General features: G+C 42.4%; 1 protein-coding gene across 1 annotated transcript in view; it reads right to left on the bottom strand.

Moving 5' to 3' along the window:
• The window catches only part of LOC134965924 (sialic acid-binding Ig-like lectin 8), a 155,259-nt gene that overhangs the window by 45,899 nt on the left and 84,947 nt on the right, over positions 1-24,413 (bottom strand). The window contains exons 4-6 of the mRNA XM_063942328.1: positions 20,594-20,890; positions 11,238-11,273; positions 6,304-6,333 (exon numbers count right to left, since the gene is read on the bottom strand). Coding sequence (XP_063798398.1) covers positions 6,304-6,333; positions 11,238-11,273; positions 20,594-20,890 — 363 coding nt within the window. The remainder of the gene's footprint in view (positions 1-6,303; positions 6,334-11,237; positions 11,274-20,593; positions 20,891-24,413) is intronic.

Genomic DNA, 24,413 nt, shown 5'->3' on the forward strand with positions numbered 1-24,413 from the left:
CTCTAAGTCATGACTTGTAGTTATTTATACAGCCCACATCTCTCCATTTTCTCTAAACTGTTTATCAGTAATCCGTGGTTGCTTTATCCCGAAAAGAAATAACATCTCTGTCATAATAGTACCATCCGTGGTGTCTGTGAGATCCCCTGTCAACACAAAACTCCTTTCAGGAATTACTCCCTTCCTTATACACCAATCAAAGGCGTCACTTCTTGTACATTGAGTCATTTTGCTACTGTGCTTCACCTATCCCTGAGTACTTACAAAAATGATCTAAGCAGTGCCTCCACAATGTAACCCCTGTTCACCGTTCAAGGAACTAAAGTCTTAGGTAGGTTAAGTGCCTCCACCCAAACTTATGGATTGTAATATAATATTTAAATATATAAATATAGTATTTGGGTCAGTTTGGGAAAACCCATATATTTTCATCCAAAAACTGCTGTACCATAAGATTTACCTGTATTCTCTGGATTCCTGTCCCTTTTCTTGACTGCCAGGTAAGTGAAACACAGTACCACAATGCTTGTATATGTTAAGGTATTTACTTTGTTAAAGATTCGCTCAATAGCATCATATCATACCTGTCTTTATCATTCTATATGATACTGCATATAATTTACATATTATCACTATTAACGGTAAGTTATATCATTCCTATCCAATGTAAATATTATTGATCATTTACTACCCTACAGTCAATAATTCAATTACTATTATAGTAAGATTTTAACGGTAAACTATATTGCATTTACTCTCATTACTGTAGCAATTTTAGTAACTTATACTCTCTAACTGTATTATGTTCATTCATAATATTTACAACTTATTAATATAGTAGTTTATAGTTGTTGTTATATATATATATATATATATATATGCATATATATGTTCATATCCTTCCTGTACTCCTATATGAATGGAGAAGCTGATCCTCACTTAAGATTTGTGTCTATCTGTTTGTTACTCCAGAATTGATTCACAGAATATCCTTTTTCCTGCCTATTGGAGGTGTTGATACAAATTAGTTACTTGTATTAAGAAAGGTATCCTCTTACTGATACATAAGTAGAATTGTATCCAACTGGTATCCAATGTTGAAATTCTGAAGTAAATGAATAATAACTGAAAATACCAAGTGTATCCACTAGATGTCACTACAAGTAAGCTTTCCAGATGGAGAATATAAGCAGCAGCATAGTCTATACCGTAATGTGGAAACTGGTAATTAGTGTCTGCTCGTATCACTGTTAATGATAGCTCTCCTTGACTATTCTGTATGATATTACCAAGTGTCAATAAACAATTTAGTGATGATAATATCCCTCCTTGTTATGAGTCATTTAGCAGATAGGGGATTTACAAGATAGGAAATATATCTCTCTTTCCTTATGAATATTCAATATGGGGTGAGCTTAGCAGCCTGGTAATACTCTAGTCTCAGTAGCAGAGGTTTGTTTTCTAATTTAAGAGGTGTAGGAGTCCTGTGTGCTGCAGCTGTATTAGCAGTACTAAGTGCTGACCTATAGTGATTACGTGCATAGTTTCACAGACCTCAGATGGCTTCTCAATCAGCTCCAGCCAATTGCGCGATGTTATCTGTACTAGCCACGCCCCCCGGGCACTCTAATTGGCAGACCTTCAATCTATAGAATCTTGCAGGTAGCAGCATAGGCATTCAGGCTGTGTCTCGTTATAGCTACCAGGTATGGATGGGGAGTATTTTCATCAGCAGGGATGGCCGGCTCTCTCTGTCACCTTGACTAATAGTGGAGGCTGCGCTGGCACTTCACAGGCAATTCTCGATGCAGCCCGGCACCTGAGCCGCGTCTCCTTCACTCCCCCATGCCGTCACTCCACCTTGGGCACCGCCTCTTCAGCTGACTGCACCTTTCTCATAGGCTCAGCAAAAGGCTCCCAGAACAGTGCACTACCGCCCGCTGTTGCCTCCCCCTCACCCCCAGCAACCGCCAAGAGTTCTCAGCTCAACTAGCGGTGCCAGAGAAAGGGAAACAGCTCCAGAGGCTGCGCACTCGACTAACGACCCCGTATCAGCAGAAGGCTCCCTTATTTATAGTCCAGTGTCTAGTCGCGCGATGCGGGTCCTTCCCGCCGAGGTCACGCGAGTCACCTGCATATACATGTGCCCAACTTCACCTCAGGGCACCTGTCCTCCAATCAGGTGAGAGGAGCTTTCAATCTAGCTCAATGCAGCATGGTCACCTCAAACTCATGAGGCAAATGGGAATACCCACACAAAGTTCCATAGTACCTCAATAAGTTTGCACCACTATACCACACCATGGATATTACACAGTTATATACCTCCAATGTATACTTATTCAACTATATTCAATGGTTTTAAATAAATATAAATATCTGAGTACAGATTTAGATTAACTATACATATAGGCACATTAATCATTTCACTCATATGCCAAATTCCTAGCAATGATACGTACCCAATATACATTCACAAATGTGTGAGATAATTAGATAAAGTCTATGCTACATGTATCAGTATAAATGCTACACAGTGGACCACAGTGGGTCTTCCCTAAAGTAGTATGGCCACCCCTCATTGGTGGCAATGACAATGTTTTTGCAGCAACTCCAAAGGAACTACCTATTAATCCACATGAGGCCAGTGGGAGAATGGAATTTGAGAGAAATACCAGAGACTGCAAGTTTGATCAGCTTTTTCCTGTGGTCAGCATGGCATGAATTTTAGGAGAATGATCACATTGAACTTTGACCTAGGTTACAAGCCCCTCCAATGCCCATTCTGCATATGTGGGGGTGAGGGGGGGGGGTTGGGAGGGGGGGGGGTAAATCTTTGAATTCAACCCTGGTATTTCAGATACATTTTTCATAAGGTATGGACATCCTGAAAAATACATCTAAAAGTGTAGAGTAGATGTAAATGCTTTTTATATCCTATAAGAGAGGGTTCTCATTTTCAGGGCTCCATGCTCTGACTTAAACATTTAAGAGTGATTTAAAGCAAGGAAAAAGGTAACAGTGCATAGTAACCGAGATTACATTCATATTTGTAACATCTTATGTTGTATTTTTTATTCCTATTTTCATTGGGTGTGAATTATTAGATCTATACTAAAAAGGTCTACAGTCAATAGGTCTACCACTAATGGTAGACATGCATTAGGTTGACAGTGTCAAAAGGTCAACATAGAATGGTAGACAGTAGGAAAGGTTGACAGAGTCAAAAGGTCGACATGTAAATGGTCAACACAAAAAAGTACACAATTTTTTTTGTTGGGGGTGTTTTGTCACTTTACTATCACAAACAAGCCCCATTAGTGTCGACCTTTTGAGCTGTCTACATTTTACATGTTGACCGTTTGACCCTGTTGTCCTTTTGACCATGTCAACCTAATTTTAATCTGGAAAAGGTTAAAATTAACTCTCCAGGGGGAGGGGAGCTGAAGGGGCAGCCTGAGTTTGAAATAGGAGAAACACAGATTGCAAAGTGTGCATTATCAAAGAAGTGGGTCAGGAGAACATTCTGGGTCTGTAATGTCCTGATATATCTGAAGAGGCTTTACTTTACCCTGACATTCCACGCTACATGTGTTAGGAGGATCATTGGGTTTTATCTCCCTATTCTTATTTTCCTTGAAATTGTCTTTTCTACTGTGACTTTTTACTTTTTACTTTTTATCATTATATTCTTGTACCTTTCTTTTTTCTGTAACATAAGCTTTGAAGTGTTTTACTTGAATTAAATAATTAATTTTAGATCTGGTATCTGTTGTGTATCCAACCCAACTCTCTGAAAGAGGCGTTACCAAAATATTAATAATTCTGGGTGCAGGCAAAAGCCATAAGTTTGTCTTGGGTCGTACCCTAAACTGTTCCCCATCCCTGTTATTTTATTTTGGAGAAGTAACTGTAGAGGAATGGCGGCTACTTATAAAGAACAGCACAAAGAGGCACGGATTGAGAGGAGATTGATCTGCGACTCAGTGCAGCTTTCTCCTAGTCAACGACTATACTGGCACCTCCTCTGGCTTGTAACCGTTCATCTCTTCCCAATGGCTGCCCACCCCTAGTAGTACTCCGAATACTCCTTAGCTTCCTTACATCTAGCTGTAGTGTGAACTGAAAATGTTGGTGCTAATTGTTACCTGTGCTCTGTTTTAGTTTTTCAGTTACAGTAATGTTAAGTTTTGTGTACCCTGTATTGTTATAATGTCTGCCGTATGTATAGTGCTGTGAAACACTTATGGTGGCTTATAAATAAAATTTAATACTAATAATAATAATAATAATAATAGTATAGTATAGTAGTAATAGTAGTAGTAGTAGCAGTAGCAGCAGAAGTAGTAGTAGTAGTAGTAGTAGTAGTAGTAGTAGTAGTAGTAGTAGTTGTATTAATTTAGGGAGTAGGGAGGAAATTTGTGCAAATATCAGTACACAATTCATATATGGCTATGTAAATACTGTATAGCTATGTATAGGTGTGAGCACGCTGCAAAACAATTTTGTCTTCTTGATATTAAGTGTAATATACTGTAAATTTTAATTAACTATGGTAGTAAGTTTTGGTATCACAATGAGATAGAAGATTTTATAAAGCAAAATTCTATGTAAATGTTTTTGGTTTTTTTCTGGTTTCATTAAAAAGCAAATTACAGTAAGAACATTAAGGGTGTATTGAGTATTCATGAGAGGTAAGAGTCACAATAAAGCTTTGGAGGGTCATATCTGGGTTGGAGATGTGCAACCGTTTGGCCTTATTATTCATCAGAATCCATTACATATCTTTGGATAGGGGCATAAATCTCTTCAACAAATATTAAAGGAGTTTGTGTCTCCTCTCTTCCAGACAGCATCTCCATACAGCGAGCGATGACTGCACAATGGAAAGATATTATTACGTTAATTAATTATATGGCAAATGCTGTCTCAGTGCACATTGCAGGCAGAATGCACAAAGATTGGCAATGGAATGTTGATGATGAGTTCAGCTGATTGGTATATCTAACTTGCAAACCTTAAATGTGCCCCATGCATTTTGGTTAGCATGAGGTGTCGTCAGTGTTTCCAAATGTGGTTTTGTGAAATTAATATTTTTTATTCCTAGATACTAAACCACTAACAAACCACTGTAAAACCAACTGTTTGGAAAATGACACGTGGCATCTTTCTACCTCTCTGTCTGTATGTTTTTGCCCAGTTTGTTCTATTACTGTTGCTCTAATTGTAAAGCACAACGTAATATGCTGCACTATATAGGAAACTGTTAATACTAATGACACATCACTGATTTTTCTGCGTGCTAACAATACAAACCATCACATTTATGATGCAGCAGTTTGCAAAACTTTGCAAAAGTCACTGGAAAAAAGTAGGTGGTTGTGACAGATAAGATAGTTCAAATTTATTGTAAGCTTGTGCCTGCTTCCCTTAACACACAAATATAGAGAGATTCTGATGCTTTCAGCCATTTAGAAGTGTCCGAGAATTGTCATCATGATCAATTCACAGTTTGCACCAGGGGTCGAGTACCTGTAAGTGATACACCTCCTTACCGAAGCATCTGTGTCATACTTACCAACTTTTTCTTGTTAAGTACCATGGGGAGGTCCAGATGGAAGGGTTGGCACAATAGCACCACAAATATTGTTATCACAGTCAAGCCCACCACAACTTATTGTTACGATTTGTGCAATTATTTTACTGGAGAAGTGTCAGCATGTGGGAGATGTGTCTGCTCTTCTGGAAGTTGAGAGAACTTCCCCAAATTCATGAGTTTTGCATATATACCGGAAAGTCGGCAAGTGTGACTGGCATCTTTCCTTTGGTCAGCATGGCATGCATTTTGGGTGAGTGCCCACATTGCACTTTGTGCTAGCTTACATGTCCCTCTTACACCTGTGCTGCCTGCCCCCTTAGCACAAGGCGGCAAAAGCTCAAAACGCATCTCAGCCTACATTTGTTCAAATCTTTGGTGCAAATGCATTTTGCAGGAACTCTTTATGTCTCCCTCAGTTTGTAGGGCTTAAAATTTACTATAGAGGGTAAAGAAGACATCCATTGTAACACCCATCTGCCATGGAGAGATGTGAGGGGGGACATAGACTTACTCTGGCAGGGGGGACATTTATCTCCAACAGGCTTGAGTACAGTTGTGCAAGTGTGTAAATGGAAAGTTCTTCATTAGCAGATATTCAACAGCATACATTATCTATGTTTATTTATCTAACAATGATGAATAATCACTTTACAAGTTTATTTGTAATTTATTTAAAACAATCTGAGTAAGAAGAGAGCTTTTACCTCCACTGGGGTTATCTGTGGAATAATGATCTGAAAAACACAAAAAACAGAACAATATAAAACATGATACACACTCATGGGATGGGATGTAATGAAGTCCGTGTTTGGCGGCAGTGCGGGATGCTGGCCGAACTCTGATTTTTTTTTAAAGGGTCAATTATGTACAAGACATGGTTTATACTTGTACATTACTATCCCTTTAAAAAAGCATTAGAATTTGGCCATGGTTCTGCACGGCTGACGAACTCGGTGTTTATTACATCCCATCCATATTCTAAGTATTTAAAAAAAAAAATATGTATATATTGTACAGTACATATTAAGAAGAGGCTGAAAACCACAAGGGTTCTGTTACTGAGCTGCATGATATAAACATCCCTTGCATCACAGCATAGTGGGGGTGATTCAGAACTGATCGTAGATATGCTAAGTTTAGCACATCTACGATCAGCTTCCCTGACATGCTGGGGGATCCCCAGCACAGGGCTAGTCCGCCCAGCATGTCAGGGCCAACCTGCGTGCTGGCAGGGAGCTACTCGTAGCTGCTCGGGTCGCAGTGGCTGTGTATGATGTCACGAAGCCACTTCAGCCTGCCCCCCCAACGAACCGGGCATGCCTGCTTTGCCCGGACCGTGCACCCCAAATGGCACCCGAACGCCGCCGGCCCGCCCCCTCCTGCCCAGCGACCGCCTCTGCCTGACAATCATGCAGAGGTGATCGCAAAGCTAAAACAGCCGTCGACTGTCTGACATAAGCCGGCATACTGCGGCGCCGGCGCACTGCTGTGCCTGTTCATGTGCAGTTCAGACCCGATCGCTGCTATGCAATTGGAAGGATTGGCGTATAGCTGAGGTAGTGCCATTATTTAAAAAGGGATCCAAAAATCTTCCGGGAAACTATAGACCAGTTAGTTTAATATATATAGTGGGGAATCTATATTGGAAGGAATTCTAAGGGATGGCATACAGGAGTATCTAAAGTCCGCTAGGACTATTAGTAAGAACCAGCATGGGTTTGTGAGGGACAGGTCATGTCAGACTAACTTAATTAGTTTCTACGAGGAAGTGAGCAATAATCATGATCAAGGAAAAGCAGTGGATGGGGTCTTCCTAGATTTTGGAAAAGTCTTCGATACAGTTCCACATAGGAGGCTGATGATCATATTAAAGGAGATTGGCCTAGGAAAAACTATTTGCACATGGATAAGCAGCTGGTTGGATAGCAGGATACAGCAAGTAGTGGTCAACAGGAAGTCCTCAACCTGGTCCCCAGTAGTCAGCGGAATACCACAAGGGTCCGTACTCGGACCACTACTGTTCAACATATTTATCAATGACCTAGAAATAGGCCTGGAAAGCACTGTGTCAATCTTTGCCGATGCTACTAAACTTTGCAAGGTAATTAGTTCAGAATTGGATGTGGAGTCCTTGCAGAATGATCTATCTTAACTTGAACTCTGGGCGTCTAAATGGAAAATGAGGTTCAATACAGACAAATGCAAGGTTATGCATTTTGGGACTAAAAACAAACTTGCATCCTACATATTAAATGGGGAACTACTAGGGGAAACAGATTTGGAAAAAGATTTGGGGGTATTCATTGATAATAGGCTTAATAACAATACACAATGTCAAAACACAGTAAAGAAGGCAAGTAAGGTGCTAGCGTGCATAAAAAGGGGAATTGAGACAAGGGACTCGGATGTAATAATGCCGTTGTATAAGGCATTGGTACGTCCGCACCGAAAATATTGTGTTCAGTTTTGGGCACCATTGTATAAAAAAGACATCAGTGAACTTGAAAGTGTTCAAAGGCGAGCTACTAAATTGATTAAAGGCCTAGAAGGACTGGACTATAAGGAAAGACTTACTAGGCTGAATATGTATATACTAGAAAAGAGGCGCCTAAGAGGAGATATTATTAATATCTTCAGATATGTAAAGGGACATCACAAAGAGTTATCAGAGGAATTATTTATTAAAAGAACACAGTTTAGGACACGTGGGCACTCGCTGCAACTGGAGGAGATAAAGTTCCGAACGCAACGGAGGAAAGGGTTCTTCACTGTTAGGGCAATCAAGATGTGGAATTCCCTGCCAGGGAAGGTGGTAATGGCGGGCTCTGTCATTGGATTTAAAAAAGGAATGGATACATTTCTGAATGAAAAAGCTATCTAAGGTTATAATACTTAAAATATCAACGTGGTTAATCCGGGGGTAACATGAGTTATAGTAGCTCACTAGTCATAAAACATTATTTAGCAAGTATGTAGAATCATCACAACTTAAAACAGGTTGAACACGATGGGCAATTTGCCTCTATTCAACCTCAAATACTATGTCAAAATATATTTAGTAATGTCCATAATGGTACATGTGTGTTTAATATGTATGTATATATAGGAAAGAGGTATATTATGTGTATTTTATGTACTGAATATACAGGAGGGGGTAGGAGGTGCGGCACAGTATGAAAAGACAGGGGAGACTGCCTGCGTGTGCCGTTGCTTGGTGGGCTGAGTGCAAAGGGTGCGTGGGGCCGGTAATGATAGCAGCCGGGTGCAGAGGGTTCCCGCGTGCAGGTAACTTATGCTGTGTGCAGAGGGATCACCTCGCGCAGGTAAGGGAGGCCGTGTGCAAAGCAGTGGTCCCCGCGCGTTGGTGGAGGAAAGCGTATAAAAGACGCTCCCCGCCATCAGCCAATCAGTCTGCTGATCCCCCTGTTAGCGCTGATCACCTGAAGTCCTACTGCCGCCTAGAGCTGTGAGCACTGTGACATTTGCGGTAGAGGCTTAGGTGAGACAGCCGACACAGGGCAAGCTAGCCGGAGCTAGCCCAAAGAGTGGTGGGCGCACTAAAGGCTATGAATGCGCTAGCACCAGAGACCAGAGCTGTAACCACTGTAAACATATAGCGGCGGCGAGGTCCTGGGCAGCGCTGTCCGGCGCTAGATGTATAAGTGCCACTGACAGATCTCTATTACCCCACCTTTAGAGAAGCGACAGTGAGAGGTCCCCCTGAGGCGGTCTCAGAGAATGAACTAAGCGGGCATTGTATGAAGGATCACAGTGTCCAGCATAGATAGGCAAGCTAGCCAATAATCCGTTGAGGGAGGAGTCAGGGGAGTGCAGCCCAGATGAAAGCTACAGGAGGTGTAAGTGAGACAAAAATGCACTACACCCGCAATTAACTCTGACACTATTGATACCTAATTAATAGGAAGCTGAACTAGAGATCAGAAACTGCTATATATATATATATATAGGGCCGTTAGGTCTCAGGATAAAGCTATTTATCCAGTAGAAGGGAAGACTTGTGAGTTTCCTAATACCAGAGCGACTTGTAGTTTTCTCTATGAGAATATTGCTAGAGACTGTATTTAGTCAAAAGCCTGGAGAATTTATTGTGACTCATTTATAAGCTCAATGCGAAATTACACCACAGACATGTGAATGTAATTATATCTATAGCCTGTACAGCAGCAGTCATATGGACCAAGATGTTGCTGGTTATAATAGGAAATTTATATATGTGGTGTGACACATCATATAATAAGATGGAGATTACAATTGTGTGTATATATATATATATATATATATATATATATATATATATATATACACACAGTGGTAACGAGACTGAATCTACAGCTGAACAGTAGTGAACATTTGAACATTTATGTCATTAAGACTCCTACAAAAAAAATAATAATATATATATATGCAATTAGTAAAGTGCAATTGGAGCATTGTTTATGCAAGGAAACAGTCTATTAACTAAACCAGCCTTTATATTGCTTAAGGAAGACTTTTGGTGTGAGCTGCAGAACTATTACTGAAGAATTAGAAAAGTTACATAATTGTTACAGACTTTGCAACTTACTGTATAAAAGAAACAGTAACAAAGGAAAGAGAAAAGCTGAAAGGAACTCAAGGAATCTAATTAAGTAGCCTTTTTAACCTAATGGAAACAAAAGTAATACTTTCTTGCTACTTGCAAAGTACTGCATCTGTTGGCTGGTTAGAGTAAAAGAAAAAATATAGAAAGGAGGATCATCTATTCAACCCCAATAAACAGGATTAAATTAACTATAGACTATGTGGGAGATTCTCCATTTATTTCCAAGGGACAACAGTTTTTGCTCTGCACTCTTTGGGCCCCAATTGCGCAAATTGTTATGGTTAAGAGTACCCGCGTCACTCACTCTAGTACACACTATGGCCCTCATTCCGAGTTGTTCGCTCGCTAGCTGCTTTCAGCAGCTTTGCACACGCTAAGCCGCCGCCTACTGGGAGTGAATCTTAGCTTTGCAGAATTGTGAACGAAAGATTAGCAGAATTGTGAATAGAATTGCGAATAGAAATTTCTTTGCAGTTCCGAGTAGCTCGAGACTTACTCTGCCACTGCGATCAGTTCAGTCCTTTTCGTTCCTGGTTTGACGTCACAAACACACCCAGCGTTCGCCCAGCCACTCCCCCGTTTCTCCAGACACTCCCGCGTTTTTCCCGGACACGCCTGCGTTTCTTCGCACACTCCCAGAAAATGGTCAGTTTCCGCTCAGAAACACCCACTTCCTGCCAATCACACTTTGATCAGCCGAACGATGAAAAATCTTCGTTAAGCCGTGAGTTAAATACCAAACTTTTGTGCTAATTTACTTGGCGCAGGCGCACTGCGAACATTGCGCATGCACAGTTTGTGACTTATCGCACCAATGCGAAGAAAAAGGACGAGCGAACAAATCGGAATGAGGGCCTATATTTTTGTAATGCATGCAAAATTCAATGTATAGGTGAAAAAGGTGATGCAGCGTATACTTAGAAAGAAAAATATAAAAGATATAAATTGTTTAGTTATACGTGGATTGAAATAAGGAATTGGTCATATGGTTAATATAAAGAGTATATTAAAACCAAAAAATAATATTATACATACCATAAAAGTGTGTTGACATCAGCAAATCCTGGAAACCTGAAACAAGAAGAAGAACAGGTATTTAATATATTAAGATGACAAGGGTTTTGAATATATAATTATTAAATAATATATCCATTTTAGACAACGCTTACCCATGCAAGCCAAATTAGAAAATAACCTGGGTGGAGGCACAAAAATATATTAGTGACCCACATTTAGAGGTAAGGTAGGGTTACATAATCACAGTCATGCCCACCACAAATTATTGTTATGATTTGTGGAATTATTTTACTGGAGAAGTGGAAGCATGTGGGAGATTTGTCTGCTCTCCTGGGAGCTGAGAGAACTTCTTCAAATTCATGAGTTTCGCAGATATACCAAAGAGTCGACAAGTGTGACTGGCATCTTTCCTGTGGTCAGCATGGCATGCATTTTGGGTGAGTGCCCACATTGAACTTTGGCCTAGATTATAAGCCCCTCCAATGCCCATTCTGTAAATGTGGGTTTTTTTTTTTTTTGGGGGGGGGGGTAAATCTTTGAATTCAACACTGGTATTTCAGATACATTTTTCAAAAGGTATGGACATCCTGAAAAACACATCTAAAAGTATAGAGTAGATGTAAATGCTTTTGATATCCTACAAGAGAGGGTTCTCATTTTCAGGGCTCCATGCTCTAACTTAAACATTTAAGGGTGATTTAAAGCCAGGAAAATGGTAACAGTGCATAGTAACCGAGATTACATTCATATTTTTACTGTTACAAACAAGCCTCATTAGTGTCGACCTTTTGAGCTGTCTACATTTTACATGTCGACCGTTTGACCTTGTTTGGTGACTGCAAGCCACATGTAGGAGCTGAACAGTTTGGGACATCCATAGTGAATGTAGGCTAGGCACAGATACAAACGTTCATGTAACAATATTGTTAAAATGTACAAACATGTACAGTATATGTACTTATTAGGGAAGCAGTTACACCGCATATACATATGTGTGAATTTTATGTATGTATGTATGTATGTATGTATGTATGTATATAATGTATATATGTAAGCAGCACACAAAATAAAATGCAACTTCAGGAGTGCAAGGCTCATAATAGGTTAATCACACAGATGAAAAAGCCAGCAACATCCAAAGCAATAAAAAAATGAAGAAATATTTATTACTGCATATCAGAAAATAGAGTGCATCAATAACAGAGACTGGAGTTCATACAGTATGTCTCAACCAGCAGCATAATAGACAAATGCAGTACTTATCCATTGGTGTCAGGGTGGTAAAAAAGAGCCAGTCATCCTGTGAAATTGGTATACAGCTAAAAAGGTTTTTGCAGCACTGGGGAGTATTAGGGTTAACCAGTGGGAGTCAGGGTTAGGCTGCAGTGAGGGTTGGTTAGGGGGGTAGGTATACTTACCAAACCCCTATTGAGATTATCTTATTCGGGAAGCGGCTGTTGGGCTTCTGACCACTGGCATCCCAAATGCCGGAAACACATGTTACATCTGATCAATCATAGCTTCATATTTTTTAATGAATGACCTGTGCATAGCTATACACTCCTTAAGCATGTGCTTGGTCTTCCCACCATAGATCTTTTTCCACAGAATGACATTTACAGTACAACATATTTAGTTTTACAGGTCATCCAATGTCAAAGCTGGTATTTATTACCCATCTCTGCATGACAGAAAGCATTTCCTGTTTGCAAAAAGAGTTAATTAGCACATCTTGAGCATTTAAAAGCTCCATTCTGTAGTTTTACCTATTTAGAATTCTTATCCATTGGGTTTGGAAAATCTGGTATAAAAAAGCAATCTTTGGTTGAGACAGATATTTCCAAAAAACGTATGCTCTTTTTGCAATTGGTAAATGTTACTCTAATCTAGTTCACATAAAAAACAGTAATCAGTTATATAAAATGCATTATACTTTGAGTACTTGGAATCTGGTAACATGTGCTCATGTCCATAATTATACATGGATAAATTTGCATGAGATGGTGCTATATTGGACCCCATTGTGGTACCTTTAACCACTTAATTGAAGATTTTGCCCTTGAAAACCATTCATTACATTGTTTTTTTTTTATGTTTTATTTAATATAGTTTTAAAAGTATTTTTTAGAATTTTTAAATATTATATTATGCATGTCTACAGAATGAATCTCCTCTTCAAAAACGGGGGGACACAGCAGGGTGGCACAGCTGCATGTGATCTGTCATGATTGGATGCCATTCTGATGCCAGAATGCGCATAGCTGTAAATAATATTGTATTGATCAATCTCTGCAAATGCCCTGTGTGTGGTTATGTATAAATCCTGTGTGAAAAGGTCATAGGAGACTTCGGCCTGATGTGTCACTGCTCCCATGCTGTTCTTAAAGGGTAGGTGTCATGTTCCAGGCTATTTCAAGTAGGAATAGGCCTGCTAATAAGTAGTGTGATATCAATATAGATGACACCAGGATATCCGAGTGTCGTATCAATGGATGTGATGCCAATGCATCTTGGTTATATCAAAATGGGCATGACTGAAATGATTATTATTCAAATTGATGTATCAATGTACCATTGTGTGATAACCATCTTTGCATGTCAAATGGTTGAAGCTTGATTGATCTGCAGGCATTTCATTGTAGCCACAGAACTCAGAGACACACTGACTGTTTAGGTGTGAAATTCCTCATGACCAGAGCTAGTTTGATTACTCCAGAACCAGAGCTAGGGCAAGAGAGGTGTTAAACACTTCCTGCTTTGTGTCCTCTCAGAACTAGCCATTTGTTTACACAAGAACCATAGCCAGAGCTTCAAACAAGCAATTAAAATAAGAAAAGGCAACTTGGCCTGCTAGTATAAGTTAAAACAGTGTCTTAGTATGATTGATTAATCTGATTGCCCATCTTCAAAAGGAAGGGGAAGAGTAATTAGCCAGCCCCTGCGCATATGACCAAGAGACCCAATGTTACAGATGAATTTACACAATTAACTCTGATCTGGAAAAGATTAAAATTAACTCTCCAGGTGGAGGGGGGCTGAAGGGGCAGCCTGAGTTTTAAATAGGAGAAACACAGACTGCAAAGTGTACATTATCAAAGAAGTGGGTCAGGAGAACATTCTGGCTCTGTAATGTCCCGATATATCTGAAGAGGCTTCACTTCCCTCCATCGTTCCATGCTGAATGTGTTAGTAGGATCGGTGGGTTTTATCTCCCTATTCTTATTTTTCTTAAAATTGTCTTTTCTGCTGTGACTTTTTACTTTTTATCATATTTTTGTACCTTTCTTTTTTCTGTAACATATGCTTTGAAGTGTTTTACTTGAATTAAATAATCAATTTTAGATCTGGTTTCTGTTGTGTATGCAACCCAACTCTCTGAAAGAGGCGTAACCAAAATATTAATAAATCTGGGTGCAGGCAAAAGCCATAAGTTTGCCTTGTGTCATACCCTAAATGTTTGTACTTCGGCTGGTGGAAGTGATTGTGTGAAATTGACGCACGCGCTCAGGTATCCAGTAGCGGTGTCACATGGCAGGGATTCGCAGATTGGCATATCTGGGGAATCGCCATACCTAGGATCATGACACTGACCATGTCAGTAAGTTCCAGATAGAATGAGTTATCAAATAACAAATAATTTTTGTGTAGAACATTCTCTATCAGGAGTAAAAATAACTCAATCAGGGACCTTGATAATGTGTACTGGTTGCCACAATCTTTCTCACTGCTTCCATTCCCTTAGAATGATCAATGTTTGTACAGTATATAAACAGTTGACATTGAATGTCATCAGGAGGCAATCGATTGGAAACAACTTCTTATGTCATGCATCTGTTTTGTAGCTGTTTTCTCGAAAGTGTGTCTTAGTCATAATGCAAAGAGATTAGCATGAGTCACGAGTCTGTCCCGATTCATTTTTTTATGCAACACTTATGTATATGTGTGTGACTAAGGGGGTCATTCCGAGTTGATTGCTCGCTAGCTAGTTTTAGCAGCCATGCAATGGGGAGTGTATTTTATCTTAGCAGAAGTGCGAATGCATGTGCAGCCGAGCTCTACAAAAAACAGTTTGTGCAGTTTCAGAGTAGCTCTGAACCTACTCAGTGCTTGTGATCACTTCAGCCTATTCGTATCCGGATTTGACATCATACAACCGCCCAGCGAACGCTCAGCCACGCCTGAGTTTTTTCAAACACTACCTGAAAATTGTCAGTTGACACCCAGTAATGCCCCCTTCCTGTTAATCTTCTTGCGACCGCTAGTGCGAAGGAAAACTTTACTAGAACCTGAGCACAACCACAAAGAGCTTTTTACCCGTACGTTGCGCATGTGCATTGCGGGGCATGCGCAGAAATGCAATTTTTTCACCTGATCTCTGCGCTGTGAAAATCGTCAGTGAGCGATCAACTTGGAATGACCCCCTAAGTCTCTGAATCTGTATATGAAGTGTTACATTGTAGCAGACACAGCTTTTTTCTAATACAAATTCTGTTGTGCTGTGTATACAGACTCAGTCACACACAATATCCACCTGTCACATGACAAAGTAGTCAGCACACTCTACTGGTGTGTCCTAGTCCTAGTTGTGTTTTGGCTAAGATGCATTTTTGTCAAAAAGATGCCCAATGCTAGTAGAGTTGCACAGGACATGGTGGCTCACTCGCGCCGGGCATCTTCCACTGTGTCGTATATTGAGGCTAGATGTATGAGGACACATCTATATGATCTGGGCAGCACATTTGTTAGATACCACTAGTCCAAAGTGTCCCAACAATCTGAAAAAAAAGGCTACTTTGATTGTTCCTGTTCCAAAAATATTATAAAGTCCCAGTTCTTAAGAAGCACTAACCATTTGAACGGAATGCAGTCAGGATCCTGACGGTGAGGATCCCAGCAGTCTTAATACCAATGCCAGAATCTCAACACTGGTTGGAATACTGTTACTACCAACTGAAATCACAATCCCGGCTCCAGGATCCTGAACAAGATACTGCTGGCATGCTGGAGAGGTAAGCCGCAGGGGAAGAGGGTCCGGTGTAGGCTGCGGGGGTGGGGGGGAGTTAGGTTTAGGCAATGGGAAGGGGCGGGTAGGATTATGCACCACCGGGAAGGGTTAGGGTTAGTGGGAATGGGGTAAGATTTAGGCTGTTAGAAGGGAGGGTTATGGTAAGTAGGGCATTGTAGACAGGTAAGTATACTTGCCTTGCCCATGTCAGGATTCTAACAATCGGGATGCCGCGGTCAGTATTCTGACCGTCAGCATCCCAACCACCGTCATTCCGAACCCAACTCCATTTGCACTCACTCCACTAATTTTGAAATGTTTTTAATTATATTGCCACATATTAAATGTATGGCAGGTAAGTGTGTTGGACCTGCGTGGATAAGGAGTGTGAGATAAGGTAGGCCGCTAGAACTATTCGGGTCTGTCGGCATTGCCTTTATTGGAAATAATTGCTAGACACACTGTTTTACACTACACTTATTTCTAATTGAGTCAGCGCTGAGAGACCCGAATAGTCCACATATCAAATTCAGTTAGCCAGTTGACCTTGATAGACACTAGATAATACGTCAACTGATTATACTTTGCTCATTGTAGTTCATTCTTCACTCAGTTACTTAGAACTGCCTAATACCTATGTGAGATTATTTGATGCCGCACAAGGGAACATTTTAAGATTAATTTTATTTTCTCTTTATTTTATTTATGACTGTGTTCCACTGTTCAAATCTTATTGTATTGTCAAGTACGATACAACAATTGTGAATCTTATTAATGATTATTTGATTAAATGGAGTGAAGATAAAACAAAGAAATAATTATGAATTTCAGAATATCGGTGAGGCAAAATCTGCAGATCTTAACTCTAAATAATTTAGAGGTAGAGAGAGTAACTAATGTCAGATTGTAAGGCATCATCATACCTGAGGACATGTCATGGAACTCAAGTATAGTCACTATGGTTAAAAAGGCACAACAGTGCCTATAGGGGGTCATTCCGAGTTGATCACTCACTAGCAACTTTTTGCATCGCAGCGATCAGATAATCGCCGCCTATGGGGTGTATTTTTGCTTTGCAAGTGTGCAAACGCTTTTGCAGCTGATGGCACTAAAAAGTTTTTTGCAGTTTCTGAGTAGCTCTGGACTTACTCAGCCGCTGCGATCACTTCAGTCTTTTTGGTCCCGGAATTGACGTCAGACACCTGCCCTGAAAACGCTTGGACGCGCTTGTGTTTTTCCAAACACTCCCAGTAAACGGTCAGTTGACACCCATAAACGCCCTCTTTCTGTCAATCACCTTGCGATCAGCTGTGCAAATGGATTCTTCGTAAAACCCATCACCCAGCACCGATCCTCTTTGTACCTGCATGATGCGCCTGCGCATTGTGGTGCATACGCATGCGCAGTTTCGCAGAATTTTAACCTGATCGCAGTGCTGCAAAAAGTTGCCAGTGAGCGATCAACTCAGAATGATCCCCTTATTTCCTTCGGAAATTGTGGAAGATGACTCTATCAAAAACTAATCCGGTGAATTTATTGCTGTGTTGCTCAAAGTGTATTGACCAATTGCAGTGCTTTGCGACCACGGACACGGGTAACTACAGCAACCTTACTGATGCTGGGCTCCAATAATACAATGATGTGACACAGGAAAGGGTAAACATAGTTTCCTTCTTTTAAGTCACCGGCAGTGGTAACTAGCTTGCAGAATTTTTTTTTTAAACTTCTGTGTTCCTTTGCTGCAGAGACAACATGATGGGGGGCTGGGAGGATTTTTTTTTTTTTTTTTTTTTGGGGGGGGGGGGTAAGAAGGGGCACTAAATTCCTACTTTACACCAGGTGACAGGTGAATTCCTAGTGTCTGCCCTGGCATGCATCCAAGTCGTACAATGCATGTATATCCACTGTCAGGGCAGCACAGAATTGGATGCAGGGACTGAGAATTTTAGTGTGTGTTCTTGGGAGGTAACAGGGGTAAAGCCAACATGGCCTTGTTACTCCTAGTGACTGTATTGAAAGATGCACACCCGCTCACACAGCAGGCCTTACTTAGATGAAGAAACTGCAGCTGTGTTAAATCTAAAGAATAAGGAGGGGTGGGGGTACACATAGGCCATCATTCTGAGTTGTTCGCCCGCTAGCAGATTTTAGCAGCATTGCACACGCTAGGCCGCCGCCCTCTGGGAGTGTATCTTAGCTTAGCAGAATTGCGAACGAAGGATTAGCAGAATTGTGATTAAATAATTCTTAGCAGTTTCTGAGTAACTGGAGACTTACTCCTACACTGCGATCAGCTCAGCCCGTTTCGTTCCTGGTTTGACGTCACAAACACACCCTGCATTCGGCCAGCCACTCCCTCGTTTCCCCAGCCACTCCTGCGTTTTATTCTGGCACGCCTGCGTTTTTTTCCGCACACTCCCAGAAAACGACCAGTTTCCGCCCAGAAACACCCACTTCCTGTCAATCACACTCAGTTCACTTCAACTATGAAAATTCTTTGTTCGTATGTGAGTAAATCTACTAAGTTTTGTGCTAAAATACTTAGCGCATGCGCATTGCGTACCATGCGCATGCGCATTTTTGCCTTAATCACTCCATTGTTAAAATCGGCAACGAGCGAACAACTCGAAATGACCACCATGAAGCGATATTAGCCTTTTTTCTAAGCGATCTGTCTAGATTGCTTAGAAATTAAGCATTGATCGCTCCATGTGTATACCCCATAGCAATAGCGATGCGCGGCCCCGCGCGCCGCTAACACCGGCTCAGATCTCGCGCTGCATGCAGTACAGACACCCGCTGCGATGTGTGTTAACGCCACATTGAGCTCAGCACACATCGTGCTGAGCCGGAATTGATTCGTGTGTACCCCCCATAAGACATTGCAAGTGGGCATTTCAGTTCTAAAAATTGTTGGAGGCAATAGCACAAAGACACAGATGCAACTACGGCAAAAGATGCAGCCACATCTGTGCCCACCTTAGACTAAGGCCCCTACATAGACCAATCATTCCTGCTTGTACTAGACACAGGGGTCTATTTACTTGAATGGCGGTAAAGTGGACGGAGCTAAAGTACCAGCCAACCAGCTCCTGTCGTTTTTCAAACCCAGCCTGTGACATGGCAGTTAGAAGCTGATTGGCTGGTACTTTATCTCCATCCAAGGCTTAGTAAATAGACCCCAGAGAAAGCAGCTACTTCTACCTACATTCTTAACGTGCCTTGAGATGTATCATTGTGTTGTACTTACATTATGTATTTGTTTATCAATGTACAGCAATCTGAGCAGTTATAAAGGGATGATGGCTTTGTGAGACACTTTTGAAAGTTCTGAAGAGGGTATGAAAACACGATGTTGGTGCACTTCCATGGCAGGCATTGGTGCTTTGAGTAAGCCTGGGCCCATGTACTTTACATTAGAATTCCCCTATCTTGGCAACCCTGATCTACACAATTTCAGAGTGTTTTGTCAAATGAGGAGACACTGACATATCTATAATGAGCTGGAAGTGAGACCCAGTAAGTCCCACCACAAACCTAGCACCTATAGAATTTATGTGCAAATGTCGGTGTTATTGTCCCGGTACTTTCATTAGAAATATGGAGATATTGGGGGTCATTCTGAGTTGTTCGCTCATTGCCGATTTTTGCTATGCTGCGATTTGTTGCTAATTGTGCATGCGGGCGTATGCGCTTCGTTATTTAACTAAAAACGTAGCAGTTTTGCTGTGGATTCTGCGGTGCTTTTCAGTCACTCTGCTGATCGGTAAATGATTGACAGGAAAGGGGGTTTACTGGGAGGTAACTGAGCGTTTTTCGGGAGTGTGCTAAAAAACGCAGGTGTGTCAGGGAAAAACGCGGGAGTGTCTGGAGAAACGGGGGAGTGGCTGGCCGAACGTAGGGCGTGTTTGTGACGTCAAACCAGGAACTAACCGGACTGAGCTGATTGCAATCTGTGAGTAGGTCCGGGAGCTATTCAGAAACTGCAAAGCATTATTTAGTAGCAGTTCTGCTAATCTTTCGTTCGCAATTCTGCTAAGCTAAGATACACTCCCAGAGGGCGGCGGCCTAGCGTGTGCAATGCTGCTAAAATCAGCTAGCGAGCGAACAACTCGGAATGAGGGCCATTGTACAAGTGAAGTAGGCTCTGGCACAGTGCCAGGGTCTTCAGTACTTGTGTTGGTGCAATTGCTTCCAGGTGGAGGAAACTTGGGCCCCCTCCCCTAATAATATGCCCCTAGAAGAAGGACAGAGGATAAAACAACCGGACTTTATTTCATATTTGCTTTAGTACATAGACCCTGCTTTTTATAATATATGACTGATTAGCTTAGTACGTAATACAAGACATGAAGACCATTGAACTTACTTTCAACGTGTAAAATAACCGTCTTGCTGGTTGTCACCATGCTGGGATGGAATGTCACAGTGCAGGTGAGTGGTGACTGGTTGTCTCTCTCCGAAGCTGTGAATGTGAAGTTGGAGAAGAATGTCCTGTTACCATCTGTATGATCAGACTTAAAAGTCCTAGAAGTCCCCTTTACTCCTGTCCATGTGATAGTTGGAAAATATCCAGAACATCGTCCAGGACTCATGCAGGTAAGGGTCACCTCTTCCCCAGCAACCAAACTCTTCACCGGAGAGATCTCAGGTTGATCGCGCAGCGCTATAAACAAATTTAGAAACAAACTTATACGGTGAGACAAATTCTACTTGTTATATTCCAACATCACTCTACACATACAGTACAGCAGCCTGTACAGATTCATGACCTCAGGTCCATGCAGAAATGTCTGAGTGTAGCACAATATGATCACAGGGTCAATTCAACATTAGAAACAGTAAGAGACATTTGCAAATATAAAGATGGTGCTATGCTTTGTATCTTGGTAAAGTAGGTCATGTTGATAAGCACCTTCCAGGTAAATGTATATAACATTAGCACAGCAATAGTTAGATGATGAAATGACATATGCACAGTGACCAGGGCCGGCTCCAGGCCTACTAGCACCCTGAGCGAGAAAATTTCAAAGGGTCCCCCCACACCACCATGCACGCGCCGAAAGGTGCACGAGCTCCTGGAAAAGTGGGCGTGGCCTCGCAACTTTATAATATCAAACTATAAATAAATATATTTTCACACCCCCTCTGTGCACACAATTAGCAGCCTTACACATAACAGCTACAGTAGTGTTCCTTACACATAATGTCTACAGTATAGTGCCAGATACACATAATGTCTCCAGTATAGTGCCAGATACACATAATGTCTCCAGTATAGTGCCAGATACACATAATGTCTCCAGTATAGTGCCAGATGCACATAATGTCTCCAGTATAGTGCCAGATACACATAATGTCTCCAGTATAGTGCCAGATACACATAATGTCTACAGTATAGTGCCAGATACACATAATGTCTACAGTATAGTGCCAGATACACATTTTGGGGGTAATTCTGAGTTGATCGCAGCAGCAAGTTTGTTAGCAATTGGGCAAAACCATGTGCACTGCAGGGGGGGGGGGGGGCAGATATAACATTTGCAGAGAGAGTTAGATTTGGGTGGGTTATTTCATTTATGTGCAGGGTAAATACTGGCTGCTTTATTTTTACACTGCAATTTAGATTTCAGTTTGAACACACCACACCCAAATCTAACTCTCTCTCTGCACATGTTATATCTGCCCCCCCTGCAGTGCACATGGTTTTGCCCAACTGCTAACAAATTTCCTGCAGCGATCAACTCTGAATGACCCCCGATGTCTCCATTAGTGCAGTGCCAGATAGACATGACTTGTCTCCCAGCAGTTCCAGATAGACATGACATGTCCCCCAGCAGTTCAAGATAGACATGACATGTCCGCCAGCAGTGCCAGGTAGACATGACATGTCCCCCAGCAGTTCCAGATAGACATGACATGTCCTCCAGCAGTTCCAGATAGACATGACATGTCCGCCAGCAGTGCCAGGTAGACATGGCATGCCCCCCAGCAGAGCCAGCTACACATGGCATGCCCCCCAGCAGTGTCAGATAGACATGATATGCCCGCCAGCAGTGCCAGATAGACATGATATGCCCGCCAGCAGTGCCAGATAGACATGATATGCCTCCCAGCACTGCCATATACACATGATATGCCCCCTAGCAGTGCCAGCTACACATGATATGCCTCCCAGCAGTGCCAGCTACACATGATATGCCCCCCCAGCAGTGCCAGCTACACATGATATGCCCCCCAGCAGTGCCAGCTACACGTGATATTCCCCCCAGCAGTGCCAGCTACACATGATATGCCCCCAGCAGTGCCAGCTACACATGATATACCCTCAGCAGTGCCAGCTACACGTGATATTCCCCACAGCAGTGCCAGATAGACATGATATGCCCCCAGCAGTGCCAGCTACACATGATATGCCCCCCAGCAGTGCCAGCTACACGTGATATTCCCCACAGCAGTGCCAGATACACATGATATGCCCCCTAGCAATGCCAGCTACACATGATATGCCTCCCTGCAATGCCAGCTACACGTGATATTCCCCACAGCAGTGCCAGCTACACGTGATATTCCCCACAGCAGTGCCAGCTACACATGATATGCCCCCCAGCAGTGCCAGCTACATGTGATATTCCCCACAGCAGTGCCAGATACACATGATATGCCCCCTAGCAATGCTAGATATACATGATATGCCCCCCAGCAGTGCCAGCTACACATGATATGACCCCCAGCAGTGTCAGCTACTCATGAATGCCCCACAGCAGTACCAGCTACACATGATATGCCCCCCAGCAGTGCCAGATAGACATGATATGACCCCCAGCAGTGCCAGCTACACATGATATGCCCCCAGCAGTGCCAGCTATACATGATATGCCCCCCAGCAGTGCCAGCTAAACATGATATGCCCCCCAGCAGTGCCAGATAGACATGATATGCCCCTCAGCAGTGCTAGATACACATGATATGCCCCCCAGCAGTGCCAGATAGACATGATATGCCCCCTAGCAGTGCCAGCTACACGTTATATTCCCTCCAGCAGTGCCATCTACACATGATATGCCCCTCAGCAGTGTCAGATAGACATTATATGACCCCACAGCAGTGCCAGATAGATATGATATTCCCCACAGCAGTGCCAGATACACATGATATGCCCCCCAGCAGTGCCAGCTACACATGATATGCCCCTCAGCAGTGCCAGATACACATGATATGCCCACCTGCAGTGCTAGATATACATGATATGCCTCCCAGCAGTGCCATATACATATGATATGCCCCCCAGCAGTGACAGCTACACATGATATGCCTCCCAGCCAGGGCCGACGCTACCATTAGGCAGCTTTAGGCAGCTGCCTATGGGCGCCGGCACTTCAAGGGCGGAACTGAGTGGGAAAATTTTTTTAATCTGTAACAATGTGGGTGCTGCCTCCCCCTCCTTTGCGTCACTCGCTGCCTCCCCGCCCCTCAAACCCACGACCTGTGGACCAGCATCGCTGCTGTTGAGAAGGAGGAGGCCACGATCAGCGGCGGCACTTTCACGTGGGGAGAAAGTGCCGCCAACCACCAGCTGATCTGCCCTCCCTGCCAGCGGCCTGACCGGTCCAGCGTTGGGAGTCCAAGCCCCAGCTGGAGTCCGAGGAGGAGGCCACGATCGGGGCGGCACTTTCACCTGGGGAGAAAGTGGTGCCAACCACCATCTGATCATCTGCCCTCCCTGCCAGCGGCCTGACCGGTGCAGCAGCGGCGGAGAGTTCAAGCCCAGCAGGAGTCCGGAGAGGAGGCCACGAATGGGGGCGGCACTTTCACCTGGAGAGTCCAAGCCCAGCAGCCACTACGCCATACAGGAATTCATCTTCAAGGGCTAAATCTGCTGGCTGTCCACCCTCATTGAGTGCCACAGGATCAGCCAGAAGGACAGACAACCATGGTCAGTGTCTTGCTGGCTGTCATTCATTTGACGAGCAGGAGGTTCTGCAGCAGCTAGACCTCTCTAGTGAATGAGAGGTGTCAGCTGCCTCAATAACATGCCACAATGTGTTACTATATAGTGTGTGTGTGTGTATATATATATATATATATATATATATATATAAAATCAGCATATCAGCTCCTGGTATTACTTGTAAAAAATTCAGGGACATACTGTAGATAGTTTCCAGTGTCTCAACGGCCTTTTTTTT

The sequence above is a fragment of the Pseudophryne corroboree genome, chromosome 10, assembly GCF_028390025.1.
Source record: "Pseudophryne corroboree isolate aPseCor3 chromosome 10, aPseCor3.hap2, whole genome shotgun sequence".
Classification (NCBI taxonomy): Eukaryota; Metazoa; Chordata; class Amphibia; order Anura; family Myobatrachidae; genus Pseudophryne; species Pseudophryne corroboree.